At 47.3% G+C, this 14143-nt stretch overlaps 1 protein-coding gene across 1 annotated transcript in view; it reads left to right on the forward strand.

The window, feature by feature from the left end:
* Positions 1-14143, forward strand: part of FAM135B (family with sequence similarity 135 member B) — a 96614-nt gene that overhangs the window by 13985 nt on the left and 68486 nt on the right. Inside the window, exon 2 of the mRNA XM_066625229.1 lies at positions 5676-5755. Coding sequence (XP_066481326.1) covers positions 5676-5755 — 80 coding nt within the window. The remainder of the gene's footprint in view (positions 1-5675; positions 5756-14143) is intronic.

Below are 14143 nucleotides of genomic sequence, written 5' to 3' on the forward strand. Positions count from 1 at the left end.
TAATGCGAATGTTTTCATACCGGAATATTGAAATGAGGTGACATGATAGGGGGAGGGAGTTCCTGATGATCTAGGTTAGCGGTTCCCAAACTGTGGGTCCAAGACCGACCAGTGAGTTGTGACCCAATTTTTGTTAGGTCGCAAAACTGACAGGATAGATTAAAAACATAAGAACATAAGAACAGCCCCACTGGATCAGGCCATAGGCCCATCTAGTCCAGCTTCCTGTATCTCACAGTGGCCCACCAAATGCCCCAGGGAGCACACCAGATAACAAGAGACCTGCAAGGCCTCCTGGGAATTGTAGTTTAAGAACATAAGAAGAGCCCCACTGGATCAGGCCATAGGCCCATCTAGTCCAGCTTCCTGTATCTCACAGCGGCCCACCAAATGCCCCAGTGAGCACACCAGACAACAAAGAGACCTGCATCCTGGTGCCCTCCCTTGCATCTGGCATTCTGACATAGCCCATTTCTAAAATCAGGAGGTTGCGCATACACATCATTTGTACCCCGTAATGGATTTTTCCTCCAGAAACTTGTCCAATCTCCTTTTAAAGGCATCCAGGCCAGTTGCCATCACCACATCCTGTGGCAAAGAATTCCACAGACCAACCACACGCTGAGTAACGAAATATTTTCTTTTGTCTGTTCTAACTCTCCCAACACTCAATTTTAGTGGATGTCCCCTGGTTCTGGTATTATGTGAGAGGGAAAAGAGCATCTCCCTATCCACTCTGTCCATCCCCTGCATAATTTTGTATGTCTCAATTAAGCTATGTCAGGGCTGGTCTTAGGAGCTGCAGGGCTCATTGCAGATATTTTTGTGCCCCCCCCCCACGGGGGGTCCCTTATTTACCAGGATGAATGGCAGTGGAGAGGTGACCCAGTAGTGGTGTCACCACCAACTGCTTCCAGGAGGGATTTCAGCCAATCAGACCCAGGAGCGGGAGGGAGCTATCCAATGGCAACAGTTTGTTCACCGCGCTTTCCATGGAATATTCCACACCCAAGTGTCAGCTACAGAGCGAGGTGCCAGCTGTGGCAATGGGTACTCTGCTTGCCATCCCAGTGCAGGGCACCTTCAGGGGCAGGGGCTTGTTGCCCTAAGGCTGGCCCTGAGCTATGTGCATCAGATAGGGGGGGGGGTAGCACTGCTGCCCAATCACCATTATATCCACACCCCTTGGCATTTATGAACCAGGGCCTCTAAGAAGTTTGGGAACCACTGATCTAGGTAGCATGAAACCAAGCACACGTCATGCTGCAAGTGCACTGTCAACAGGTAAGGATCTTCTTCAACCAATAGAAGGTTGAAAGTTAAATTCAAAGAAAAGGGACAAAAATTATATGTAGTGTCCCGATCTTTTCTTGGTTGTGGCCGGGGCATTCATGCCTGGCTCTTATCAGCTTCTGAGTCCGTCTGCTGCTTCTTCTCTGCTCTGGAAGCCTGCTAAGTCAGGGTCAAATGCTTCTTGCTGGTTTTCCTATGGCGATGCCCACTTCGCTTAGCCTCCCGTTCTTTTGTCTTTCCCCCTCTCTGTTTTTGGTCACCTGCTCACTAAGCACCCAGAAGGGGAAGCAAAGGGCAGGTTGCTCAAAGAATGCAGACAGAAGAGCAAACAAAAGGCAGGCCTTGCTACCATGGTGCGCCGAGAAGGGCATGAGCTCCTGAAGTGGGCATAAAAGGTGTTTTCAAGAAAGCCTGTTCATGCTGTTGTCAGAGAACAGCGGGGGGGGGGGGGAGAACAAAAGGGATGGAGCTTTTATTTCCTGATGCCTGGGAGCGCAGACTCGAAAAGGCAAGCGGCCATTCCATTTTGAAGCTAAAAATAAACGAAAAAGAGAAGAGCCAATCTGTGGTTTACACACATCCAATTTTTCAAGCTTAGCCTCCTATTTAAGTGTAGTCAGAGCAGGCAGGGGCTTAAAGGTTACGCAAATGGATGTTCTGTTTCCAAGAGGATTTTCAAAGCGCACAGACTTGGGTCTCAGGACCGGGCCTGTTGTCTTTGCCCAAAGGCTGGCATGTGGCAAGGGATTGTTTTAAAAGCCTGAGATCTGGCACAAAATCAGATCTCAAGGGCACCAACGCCATTCATTCACGGAAACACTTTTTTATGTCAAGATGAAGAGTTGAGAAGCATCCATGAGATCAACTGAGATAGTCAACTCAGGTAGCAGGCTGGCAGGAGTGTCCACTCACTCTTACTGTACTTTTTCCCATTCCCTGAATGGGAAAAAGGAAGGATATGAAGCAGGGCTGGTGCATGCCTCCTTGCTGCCAACAAGGCCCACTACCCACAAGATGAACTACCCACAACTGCCTCTGTTCACATGTGCCCATGTACTCACCCCTGCTGGCAGAGGAAACAGGACAATTTGTTACTACAGGCCCTTGAAACAGAGCCACTGAACTCGGAAGTGTTTTTTGGCGATTTTCAACTGCTGTGCTCCCATGGCACACCTGCGGACCTTTCATGACACATCAGTGTGCCATGACATACTTGTAGAAAATCACTGCACTAAAGACATGTGCAAAACTGTATTTTTCTTGTTGAAACTCCTTTGGTTTCCTTTGAAAATTATTGGCTATTTCTCCTTAATTCGTCGGCTCTGCTGCTTGTGGGGAGGGACGGAAGTTGGACCTCTCATGACAGCTCTTTTGCTTCCCTCAAGCCTGCACAGCATGCCATACTATGTAGGAGAGGCAGGCAGAAGATGCCAAGAAAGAGATGTAGATTGGCAGCTTACGTTCCAGGAGGTTAGGAAGCTGAGGGGAAAGGAGGACTCAGGTGTTTGCTATCATTTCTCTCCTCCCACCTGAGACAACACGACGGGGGAAATGTGAACTGTCTGCTTCCGGACAGTAGCACAGCTATAGGGCACGTTGAATATTGTAGGTGCCGCAACGTGTGGTGTAAGCAGCCCCTCCCACTTGCCGTCGGATCCATTCTGGGCAGCAGTTGCTGTCGCTGCAATACTTAGCATGCCACCCCTTCTGTAGCTACACTACTGCCTCTGGGCTACAGAGAGCAAGAAGAGAGACCTGAATGACATGCCATGGCTTCATTGAGAAAAATCAGTGGCGTAGCTAGAGGGGGTGCAGAGCACGATGTTTTGCAGGGAGGTAACTGCGGAGGTGTTGTCTCCATTTTGCTCTAGTGGCCTGAAATGGCTCTGAAGGGGTGGGGCCACCTTGTACGCCGCAGTGAGGCTCCCTGCAAAAGTTAGTGCTTTGCACCCCCTCTAGTTACGCTACTGAGAAAAATACAATACTTTCACAGTTTAAGAGAATTTAAACAGAACACTCACAAGTGGAAAAGAGCAAAAAACAAAGTGTGTTGTTGTTGTTTTTTTTAAACACATACATAACGTCAAAGTTAATCAGATCAAATCTCTGTGCTACTGGAACATAAACCAAAGGTGGTACAATGCCCCGACAACCCCTCCACAGCCCTCTCTCATTGCCTGGCTTGGTTTTAGTCTGCTCATAAACTAAAATGTGGTGGTGGAGTCCTGAGATAGTAGAATAGGCTGTACCGTTTCAGATTGTGTCACTTGTTCAAATGTCCTGCCCTGTCAAAAAAAAAAAAAAAAAACACTCTTCCAAGAAGAAGAAGAAGGGCAGTGGGGGCAGGTGAAGTTCTGGGTCACAAAACTAAGGCCCTCAAGCTTTGAGCTAATCTTTAGGATGCCCCGTTTTGAAAAATGGATTGGGCTGGATGGTATGTAAGAGGAAGAAATTCATTAAGCGTTCAGGATCAGCCCCAGACTTGTGCCGTCTTCTCCCCTAGACATAGCATATTCCCGAACTCACTGCTCTTGTACATGATTAGGGAATAACAAGCAAGTGCGCACTGGGGTAATCTGTCACTGGCAAGTGGCATTGCTGGCTGTCAGAGTGGTAGGGCAGCGATCTGTCGGGGTGATGACATACTGTGATCACAACTGTGTTTCTTGTGCCTAGATGATAAATTCTTCCACGTCAAGGCAAAATGCTGCTTTTCCGTTGCTCCCTTTTAACTGCTGGTCTGTTGAACGCTGGGAGTGAGCTGAGCTGCCGATACGACAGCGGGGCAAGCTGTCCTGGCCCTTCATCCAATAAATGCTTCATGAGCCAACTATCTCAATTTCATTTGGCTATTATAAATGAATTAGTTTGACAAATCGCACCATTTTAAATATATAAAAAAGGAGCCACTATTTGTACTGAAATGACTTTTTGGAAAGACAAGTTCCAGGAAGGTCTGTCATCAAACTAATTAAACAGTGAAGGCAGTGAGGAGGTGGGGATGGGTGGATGAGGGGCAGGATCAGTGGCGCTAGCACATGTTGCATCCTGTTCCCGTTCCTGGGTATGATCCGCGATACAGGGCAATGTGGACTTGTGCCAGCAATTGGTCCAAGTTGCCCCATTGCAGCTACTGGGGCATTCCCTGGGATAAGTGGACAAATGACCGTTTATCCCAAGGAGACCACCAGCAGCTGAGATTCCCATGCAGGATGCCGGCACCGTTGCATGGGAATTTGCACTGAATGGGGCTTCCCAAGTCCTGTTGGTAGGATGACCACATCTCTGAAATCCAGTGGAGCAGCTACTGGGAAAATAGGCCATGGTCAGGCATTCCAGTGGCAGAGCTTCAGCTCCTGAAACACAGACAACCCTTTTCAGAGTGTAAAGTAAAATCTCGAAATGTTCCAACTACTAAAACAATAGCAGAATAACATAATAAGTAATTAACTGTAACCCAAATAAACACATCAGTAAAACATCATCGGTATGTAAAACACAGAATATAAAGGAAGAACACATAAGAACAGCCCCACTGGATCAGGCCATAGGCCCATCTAGTCCAGCTTCCTGTATCTCACAGCGGCCCACCAAGTGCCCCAGGGAGCACACCAGATAACAAGAAGACCTGAAAGGCTTCCTGGGAATTGTAGTTAAGAACATAAGAACAGCTCCACTGGATCAGGCCATAGGCCCATCTAGTCCAGTTTCCTGTATCTCACAGCGGCCCACCAAATGCCCCAGGGAGCACACCAGATAACAAGAGACCTCATCCTGGTGCCCTCCCTTGCATCTGGCATTCTGACATAATCCATTTCTACAAACTCCAGCCATTGGTCTCCCATCAGTCCTGAAGGCTTGGGGGGGGGGGAGTATTCAACTGCCTCTTGAAGGTTAGTAGGAAGGAGACTAAATGGATCATTTTGGGAAGGGGAGCTTTGGGAGTATAGCCATGAAACTGATGGAGGCTGACCTACCCTCCGTGGAATCTGGAGTAGATTTGATCAGATGATCTCAAGTGCTTGGAAGGTTCATGAAAGCAAAAGTCCTTTTCTGCTGTTGCTCCCCTGTAAATGGTACTTGGAGGCATTCAGCCTCTAAAAATAAAAATTTCATGTAGTCCTCCTGACACCCCCAGCAGAACTGGGCTATGAATGCATATTTGTGTTTTCTGTGGGTCCCAGGACCCCTATATTCCTACCCCTGCTTGAGAAACGCTGTTGGTCTTATCAAAACTCTCTTTTGTGGCATCCACAGATTCTTTGCTGGAGCTCCAAAATTCTCCAATCTGATGGCAAGTTCACGTGGTGACTTTGACTCATGCAAAGGAGAATGGGAGTTTTTCTAACAGTTTTCTTCTTATTCTCCCAACTTTTCTCTAGGTACTACTTGATACGTGCCAGTCTGAAGGTCCCAGCCAGGATTCCACATCGATTAATGGCAACTATTGGGGAACAAACAGGTAAGGGGGGGGAGGAGAAGAGAGAGAAAAATGTCCTGAACTAAGGTTAGTCGATGCCAGTTTGGTGGACTGGTCTAACTCTCAGGAGGATGGATTGCAACAGCTCCATTATAACACAGAAATCTGAAGGTGAACCTCAGTCTGAAAATAGCACACAGCTCAGTGGTAGAGCAGCTGCTTTGCATACTGAAGTTTGCTGCTATAATCTCCAGGAGCATTAGGAAAGACCCCTGTCTGAAACCCTGGCGGGCCACTGCCAGTCAGGCCAACGCTAACCCAGATGAACAGGTCTAACTTGATAGAAGGCAAATTTCTATGTAACCTGTGCCTCAAATGGCTTTCCTTGACCCAAGCTGTAGGTACCTACACACCAAAAGAAGAGTTATTTACCCTTTCCCTCATGTTGTGTTGCTGATCTACATCCCATGCACTCTGAAGCGGCTATTAACCCCGCTGGAGAGACATGCAGGCACCATACATCTCCCTGTTCTTGTAACATGGTGGAACTAGGAGATGTTTTGGGAGACAATTTGGGTAGGGCAAATGGTACATCGTTGCTCATTACAATTGGAGCCCTCTGTGACTGCTTTAAAGATCCCCCTAAAAAGCCCAGAGAGCTCATCATGGATCTCACATGTTGCAACTTGTTTGTGCCCAAGGTTCATTTATTAATAATACATCCTACCTTCCCTGTAATGGTAGCACAAGGCAGCTAGTAACAATTAAAACCAATATGGAACAAAATGCCTTTGTGCAAATTCCATACCAAAGTACAGTTCTGAAAACAGCAAATCATTCCCCCCTCCTTGATCTTGGAGCCAGCAGAGGTGGAAATGTGTGCGCATGGTCTGGCCTCCACTCCTCTCCAGCTTCATCTCTGTCTTCCAGGTGTTTCAGAAAGCCTTTCAACTACCTCTTCCATAACTCTGACCACATCACCCTCCCTTTATGATGCCTCCTTAACATTGCGCTTTTTAATGCACTTTCTTGGAAAGTTCTCCACTTCCCTAGCCTTGGCTTCGTTTCTCTGTTCCTCTCCCTCCAGTGCGGCTCAGATTACATTTTTTTCACACGAGATGTTGACATGGGTTTTTTTGGGGGACATTTTTATATATATGAGTGTCTGACTCTATCTACAATGTGGTAGTTTTGGTGATAAGCAAAGGCTACAATAACTGCTACAGATGGTGATCGGTGAGGTTAAAAATGGCAGTAGTGTAGCTAAAGGGGGTGCAAAACACTAAGTTTTGCAAGGGGTCTCATCAAAACATGCAAGCGGCCCCTCTCCCTCCCCTTCAGACCCATTCTGGCAGCCAGGTTCGGAGCCAGGTCTGGTGCTCCATTGGTGCTAGGGCCTGCAAACGTGCCTTATGGCATGTTTGTGACAGTGCGTGCTGGCGGTGAGCCAGTACATGCTGAGTAGCATGGGGCCCTGACTCAGTAGATTCAACTGGAAGGTAGGCTGAAAATGTGCTATTGATTGAAAGGGGAGCCTTGTCCATGCAGTATGACTGAGAGTAAAGCAGAACCACCTTCTATGTCGCCTGTCTCTATACAGCAGAGTGCTGTGTCCCAGGTGGGAGAGGACACCCTGATGCTAGGACTGCTGTGGTGTTTTTACCACTGAAAGGATGTCAAACCTGAAAAAGAACATGCAGCATGGAGTGAGCAGTGGATTTGCATGGGACTAATGCAGCCTAACGAGGACTCTAATTGCGTTACAGGGCCAGCATCAAAGCAGGGGTGGCTTAATCGTCTTGGAAATGTGTCATAATTGATTTGAAAGCTTGCGGGAAGATTATTAATAAGGCTGCACTTTCAGGTCCAAGACACATGCAATGTGAAATGCATCATCATTAGCCCTGATGGGTTGAGTTTTTCTTTGTGGCAGCCACTGACGCATGTGTCCAAAAGGGATCCATGGGTGTTAAAGCCCCACCTCCTTATGCCACAGTCCTGATTTATCCTGCAGCTAATTGTCTTAAGGGGAAAGCTTCCATTGGCAATGAATAGCAGGCACGAGTTGGGAAGGATCATATTTGGGCAGGAGAAGGGGGTTGAAACACTATTCTTCCCTGGGCAGTGCTCCCAATTCAGATTGCCCCTAGCTCAAGCTCCTATTGACAAAAACAACTATGCTTCTCAAGGTTGATGCATGTCACGGGCTTGAGAGAGGGAGCGCCATTCCTTTGGTTACCAGGAACCTGCCTGGAGATGCAGTTACCTATGTAATGGCTACATCTCACAGGATTGTTATGGCTAATTTATGGGAGCGCTGTCTGCAATGAGTTGAACATTTAACACAGACGGAATGGTCCATGATTTGGTTGTTATTTTTTCGGTGGTGTCTCATGCGAAATAAAAGCGACTGAGGATGTCATTTGTGAAGGTGGAATGTTGTCTGAACAAGCTTCATCGAGCCTCATGATCAAGTGTTTGGGGGCAAATGTTGCTTCTAGGAGAACCAAGTTCAAAAACGCATGTGTGTTTAAGCAATGTCTGGTTGGCAACTTTCAGTCTCGAAAGACTATGGTATAAGCCTATAGCACCCAGTATTCCCAGGTGGTCTCCCATCCAAGTACTAACCAGGCCTGACCCTGCTTAGCTTCTGAGATCAGACAAGATCAGGCATGTGTAGGGTAACAATGTCTAGTATAGCAATTTTCACTGTTTTTCTTCTTGAAGGATCAGCACGCTGATCTCTATGGTCTTCTCTATGGTTTCCACCTCTTGTGATGTCACTTCTGGGTTCCAGGAGACTCGTCCAGGTTCTGCTGCTCTGTAACGAATATAATGTCTATAGTCATGAATTGTCTGTCCTTATTCTGCCAGCTCAGACAATTTGTTACTACAGACAGTTGCCCTAGAATCAGAGCCACAAAACCAGGAAGAGTTTTATCAGCTATTTTCAACCACTGTGCTTTAAACTCACACGGCACACCAATGTGCTGTGGACACCAGTTGAACATCACTGGACTAGAGTGAGAAAGTCATAGAACTGAAACTAAGGGTGCAATCCTAACCCCTTATGTCAGTGCTTTCTAGCACTGGCATAGCATTGCCAATGGGGCATGTGCTGCATCTCACAGTTGGGTGTCACTCACGAAGGCTTCCTCAAAGTAAGCGAATGTTTGTTCCCTTACCTCGGAGCTGCATTGCCCTTATGTCGGTGCTGGAAAGCACCGACATAAGGGGTTAGGATTGTGCCCTAAATCTGAGAACAGATTTAACTCAACGAGTCTAAATCCTGGCTGTTAGTCAGATCCTGAGGAATATGCTCAGCTTGGCAGAGAAGCAGGAAGGTCTTTTTTTCTTTCATTCAATGCTCTTCTCTATCCAGGGCTGTGATGGAGTCATTGGTCTGACATTTCACTCTCCAGTGGCCTTCTTGGACATAGGTTGTGGTAGTACACCAGCTGATTTTTTCAAACTTCGGGATTCTCTTTCATATTCCTGTGACCACTTGTAAAAACTGTTGTCTATCTACCTGGAAGCAAGGCCCAATGGTTTCCATGACGTTTGCTTCCAAGGAAGGGAGATTAGGGCTGCAGACATGTGCACACTGAACTCTGTTCACACTGTTCCATGGAGTCAGGCGCACTGACATGGATTCAGTGTCATTTGGGTGCAGGTTTACATCTGAATGAAATCTGTCTCATTGCTCTTTAAATGCAGCTCAGTGAAGGAGCACCACTTTTCTTGCTTCTGAAAAAAAGACATGTTGGATGAGTTGGACAACAAGTGAAACCGCTCATTGGTCAGTGGAGCAGGAAGGAATCAAGACTCTGAATTGTATCAAATTGCCGTCATTAGTCCCAATAATGCTTGGGAAGGCAATTTCTGCTTCCATCAAGTGGAAGTGAATTTACTGCCTTCTGAAGTGCAAGAGGGAGAATAAATATTTTTATTTCTGAGTGCATGACATCTGGCTCTGTTTGGAGGACTTCATAGACAGTCAGATTAGAAACACGGGACTTTACACTTGGAAAGGGCACCCAAGTGAAGGAAAAGAAAAGAAAAATTAGGGATGACATGGTAACCTAGCCGTTTTTATTCTGATATGGATACAGTCATTCTGCTTGATGCAGAGAATAATCCCAAAGACAGCTTTTGTCTGGTTCATTCCATTGGATTTGTATTTATCAGAGCTGGGGGCTTGAATTTTCAACATATGAACTGCCCAGTAGCATAGCTACAGAGAGGTGGCATGGTAAGCATTGCAGCCGCTGCAAAAAATGGTTGGCAACCTTCAGTCTCGAAAGACTATGGTAGAAGCCTACAGCACCCGGTATTCCCAGGCGGTCTCCCATCCAAGTACTAACCAGGCCTGACCCTGCTTAGCTTGTGGTGTGTAAGCACCTTCTCTCACTCCCTGTCAGAGCCATTCTGGGCAGTGATGGCATTACTGTCACTGCCCAGAATGGCTGGGAGAGGTGAGTGGGAGGGGTGGCTTACATGCCGCATTGCATTGTAGCTATGCTACTGCAACTGCCTTGTTCAGAAGTGGTCCAAGGGCTGGCTCATCCAGGCGGTCACCTTAAGCAGCAGATTGGGTGGAGATGCTCCGAGGTGGGCACATGGAGGAGGTTTCTGCCCACATTTCTCCAGTGTTCTCCTCTTCCACCCTGGAATGGAAAAGGAAGAGGGGGATGGACCCAAAGAAGCATGGAGGAGAATGGTAGGCTAGAGTGTCAGAGACATTCTAGCCTACCATTCTTATCTCCTCCTTCCTCTTCCACTCCATCCTCCTCTTTGTTTTGCAGTCAATGGAGTGGATACAGCAGACTGGCACATCATTAAGGGTCGGGGGCATTTGACACATGGTGTTGGGCCACATTTTGTCCACCTTGGGTCCTCTGCACATAATGTAACCAGCTTGCTCAAGCAAAGTAAATCAGGGCCTTGATGAGTGACTAGCTGGGAGCCCAATTTATGCCACCTTGATGATGTCGGAAAAGTGGGATCTGAATTAAATAAGTAAGTAGATCTAGCTCTGTATTACCTCCATTGACTCCATGGCAGCAGCATAGAGGGTTTCAGACAGGGATGCCAACCTGACTGGAAGATGCCAGGGATTGGACCTACAAGTAAAGCAGGTGCTTTAAAACTGAGCTATGACCCCTACTCTTCCGTGAAAGCAAGTTGGGGGATAATAAATGGGGAGGCACATGTGGGTGTGCATCACATTGGAAACAAAGCACAGTGGTCACTTTCAATATATGCTTAGCATTTCCAAAAGCAAGTAGGGGGGGGGTCCCCCGTATCTATGGATCCTGTATCTGTGGATTCAGTTATCTGAGGATTGTGTCGGGACCTATCCCTTCATGTCCATCTGACTGAGCCCTAGAGATATAAAAGTCACTTCCGGTTTCTCCTTTAAATGCCTTTTAACTTTTCCGGGCCTCCCAGTGCCTTATAAAGCATTAAAAACATCACTTCTGGTTTCACAGAGAAACTGCAAGTGACTTTTTACCTCTAGGGCTCAGTCTGAGCCCGGCAGAGACTGCAGACAGATGGATGTAGCCTCTGCTGGGTTTAGAGGACCCCCTGGAGGCAAAGGGAGCAGAACTCCCCACAGCTCCAGAGGGTGGGGGGGAGGTGTTTGCCCGAATCCATGGTTTCACTTAACCGTGGGGGGGTTCTGTAATGGATCCCCCGAGGATATCTCAGTATAGCTGAGATAGTTTTTGGTGGGTATCCTAAACCATAAGATGGAAAGGCAGAAAACGACAGAAATTGGCGGGATTTTCATATCACTGAACTATATATTTATCTCAAAGAGGCTGAAGAAGAGAGAGTCATCACACTCCGTGTCGTCTTATGAGTCCCAACTGTGACATTCATAACTGTGGTGCAAGCAAATGCATGCGCATAAGGGAACATGCCCAGATATGGCCTGCCTCCATTGAAATGGATGTGGCAGGCCTTGATCACAGGGAAGATTTGTGTGTGTTTTAAAGAATTCCCACAGGACACTGCTGGCACGGATCCATGACTTCTAGTCATTGGCCTCTCAGGAGTGATTCACTCTGTGTATGTGAGCACAGGAGGGAGGGAATTGTGGGTCAAAAAATGGAGGGTGGATTTTGACTTCCTCTTCACAAAACCTCAGCAGTTGTTGGCAACCTTCAGTCTCGGAAGACTATGGTATTGCGTTCTGGATGGTGGTTCTGGCACAGCATCTAGTGTGGCTGAAAAGGCCAATTCGGGAGTGACAATCCCTTCCACACTGGGAGCAAGTGCAGTCTGTCCCTGGTCTGTCTCCCTGGCTATGGGCCTTCCTTCTTTGCCTCTTTGCCTCAGTCTGTAGGCCAAGTGTCTCTTCAAACTGGGAGAGGCCATGCTGCACAGCCTGCCTCCAAGCGGACCGCTCAGAGGCCAGGGTTCCCACCTGTTGAGGTCCACTCCTAAGGCCTTCAGATCCCTCTTGCAGATGTCCTTGTATTGCAGCTGTGGTCTACCTGTAGGGCGCTTGCACGAGTTCTCCATAGAGGAGATTCTTTGGGATCTGGCCAAGATCCTGGATTGATCCTGGATTGAGCTCTTATAGCTCAATGGCTAAAGTGCTGGTCTGTGGAGCCAGAGGCTAGGGGTTCAAATCCCTACGAGGAATAAACCTCAGCAAGCTGTATATTAAATAGCAACTGGCTACTATGATTATCCTGAAGCGATTGAGCATTATGAGGAGAAAGTGGTCATGATGGAAAGAGCTGTTTGTTTTTTTCCCAGGGAAGTTTTTTTGCTTTGAGTGATCTTCTCAGTAAAGAATATAAATTTCTGAGAAACCCCAGGAATCCGTAGAACACAGTTTGAATACCATCAGATTGAAGAGCTGCTGCTTACTCCAAGGGCCAGAGCTTCCAAAACAGATGCTTATGTCATCTTGTAGGGGTAGCCAAGTGTCTCATTACACAAAATCTACCCTTTTTGCTTCTTTTGGCTTAAACCAGTACAACATGGGCAACTCAGCTTGACAGTAGGGATCTGCAGTGGGTGGGGCAGCGGGTGAGGCAGAGCCTCCCCACCGGAGACCTCTGAAAAGCGCTGCCGCTGTGTGACGCACCCAAGCTTTAGCACCTCATACAGGGGTGGTGCTTTTCAGAGGACTCTGGTGGGGAGGCTCTGCCTCACCTGCCTCCCCACCCACAGCACATCCCTACTTGACAGACCAGCATGGGCTAGCACTGCAGGTTGGGCTTCCCTGGATTTTATATCTGAAGACATTCAATTTTGGTGACCTTGACAAATGCACGTTGGTTTATGAAACATAACAGAGATAAGTGACGACATTTATATCACTCACGTCCCCATAAGGGAATTAATGGGGGAATCTTAGTTCCCCATCTTCGCATAATGGAAGAGTACGAGAGGAACCATTAGCGATCATTCTTTCCGAATGGCTAATTGGAAATGTCAAAAGGCAAGGTCGAGAGGAAGGATTGATGACAGGGTTGTGCAACTTCTGTGGGAAGTTATACTTGAAGACGAAAAGTTTAGCTTTGAAACTTTGTGCATCGCTGCTAACCCACTGCTTAGGACAGACCCACAAACATGACCCTCCCAGCTGAACATCACTCACTGCTCATGTATGGTGGCCCACTGGAGAATGGATTAACTTCTAGGTTTTAGAATTCTAGGAATAAGTGTCAAGTACCTGAAAAACCACAATACATGACTGATGTCGATCTTGCAGTCCAGACTGAGATGCTTCATCTCCTTAACCTTCATGCCAGCCTTGCAACCTGTTGTGTGTTGGTTCCCTTTCAGTTACTAAGTTCTGTCTGATTCCTGATCCCTGGAACCTGTGGAAATAACTTCGCGTTGTGTGTGGGTGGGTGGTCTCCTCTGTTTGCCTTATAGCCCAAGCTTATCCTTCTCCCTCCTTATTTGGGTAGCCATGCGGGATCCAACAGGGGGACAGATCAGATGGTGTCATAAAATATGTATATTTTATGTGTATTTCCAGGTATAGGGTTGTCTGTTTTTTTGTTTTTGTTTTTATGTTAGAGCCAGCTTAAAACTCAGTAGTTCCAGTCGCTGTCCTTCAGAGCTGGGATGCAAAAGTTGCTGGACAGCTTGAGGGGAGAGGAAATACAGATTGGGAATTGGCTAAGACTTGCGAAACTGGTTCAGCAGTTTTCAAGGGGTTTCAAGGGGAGCCAGTGGATTAGCTCAGATTTCCTGCTAGCTGTCCTCCAGGGAGGGAAAGGTAGAGATCAGGTTTCAAGGAGCATGGTCAAAGCAGCCAATCATCTGGCAGTCCTCCAATCAGAGAGCTGGATGATGGAAGTTTTCTCCTTGTCCAGCCATCACAGGATCCAGCGGGGAACTCCAGACAGGGAGAACCACCAGTACCCTTGGGGAATGCAAGGGAAGACTAGTGGTTCC

Source organism: Tiliqua scincoides, chromosome 4 (genome assembly GCF_035046505.1).
Source record: "Tiliqua scincoides isolate rTilSci1 chromosome 4, rTilSci1.hap2, whole genome shotgun sequence".
Taxonomy (NCBI): Eukaryota; Metazoa; Chordata; class Lepidosauria; order Squamata; family Scincidae; genus Tiliqua; species Tiliqua scincoides.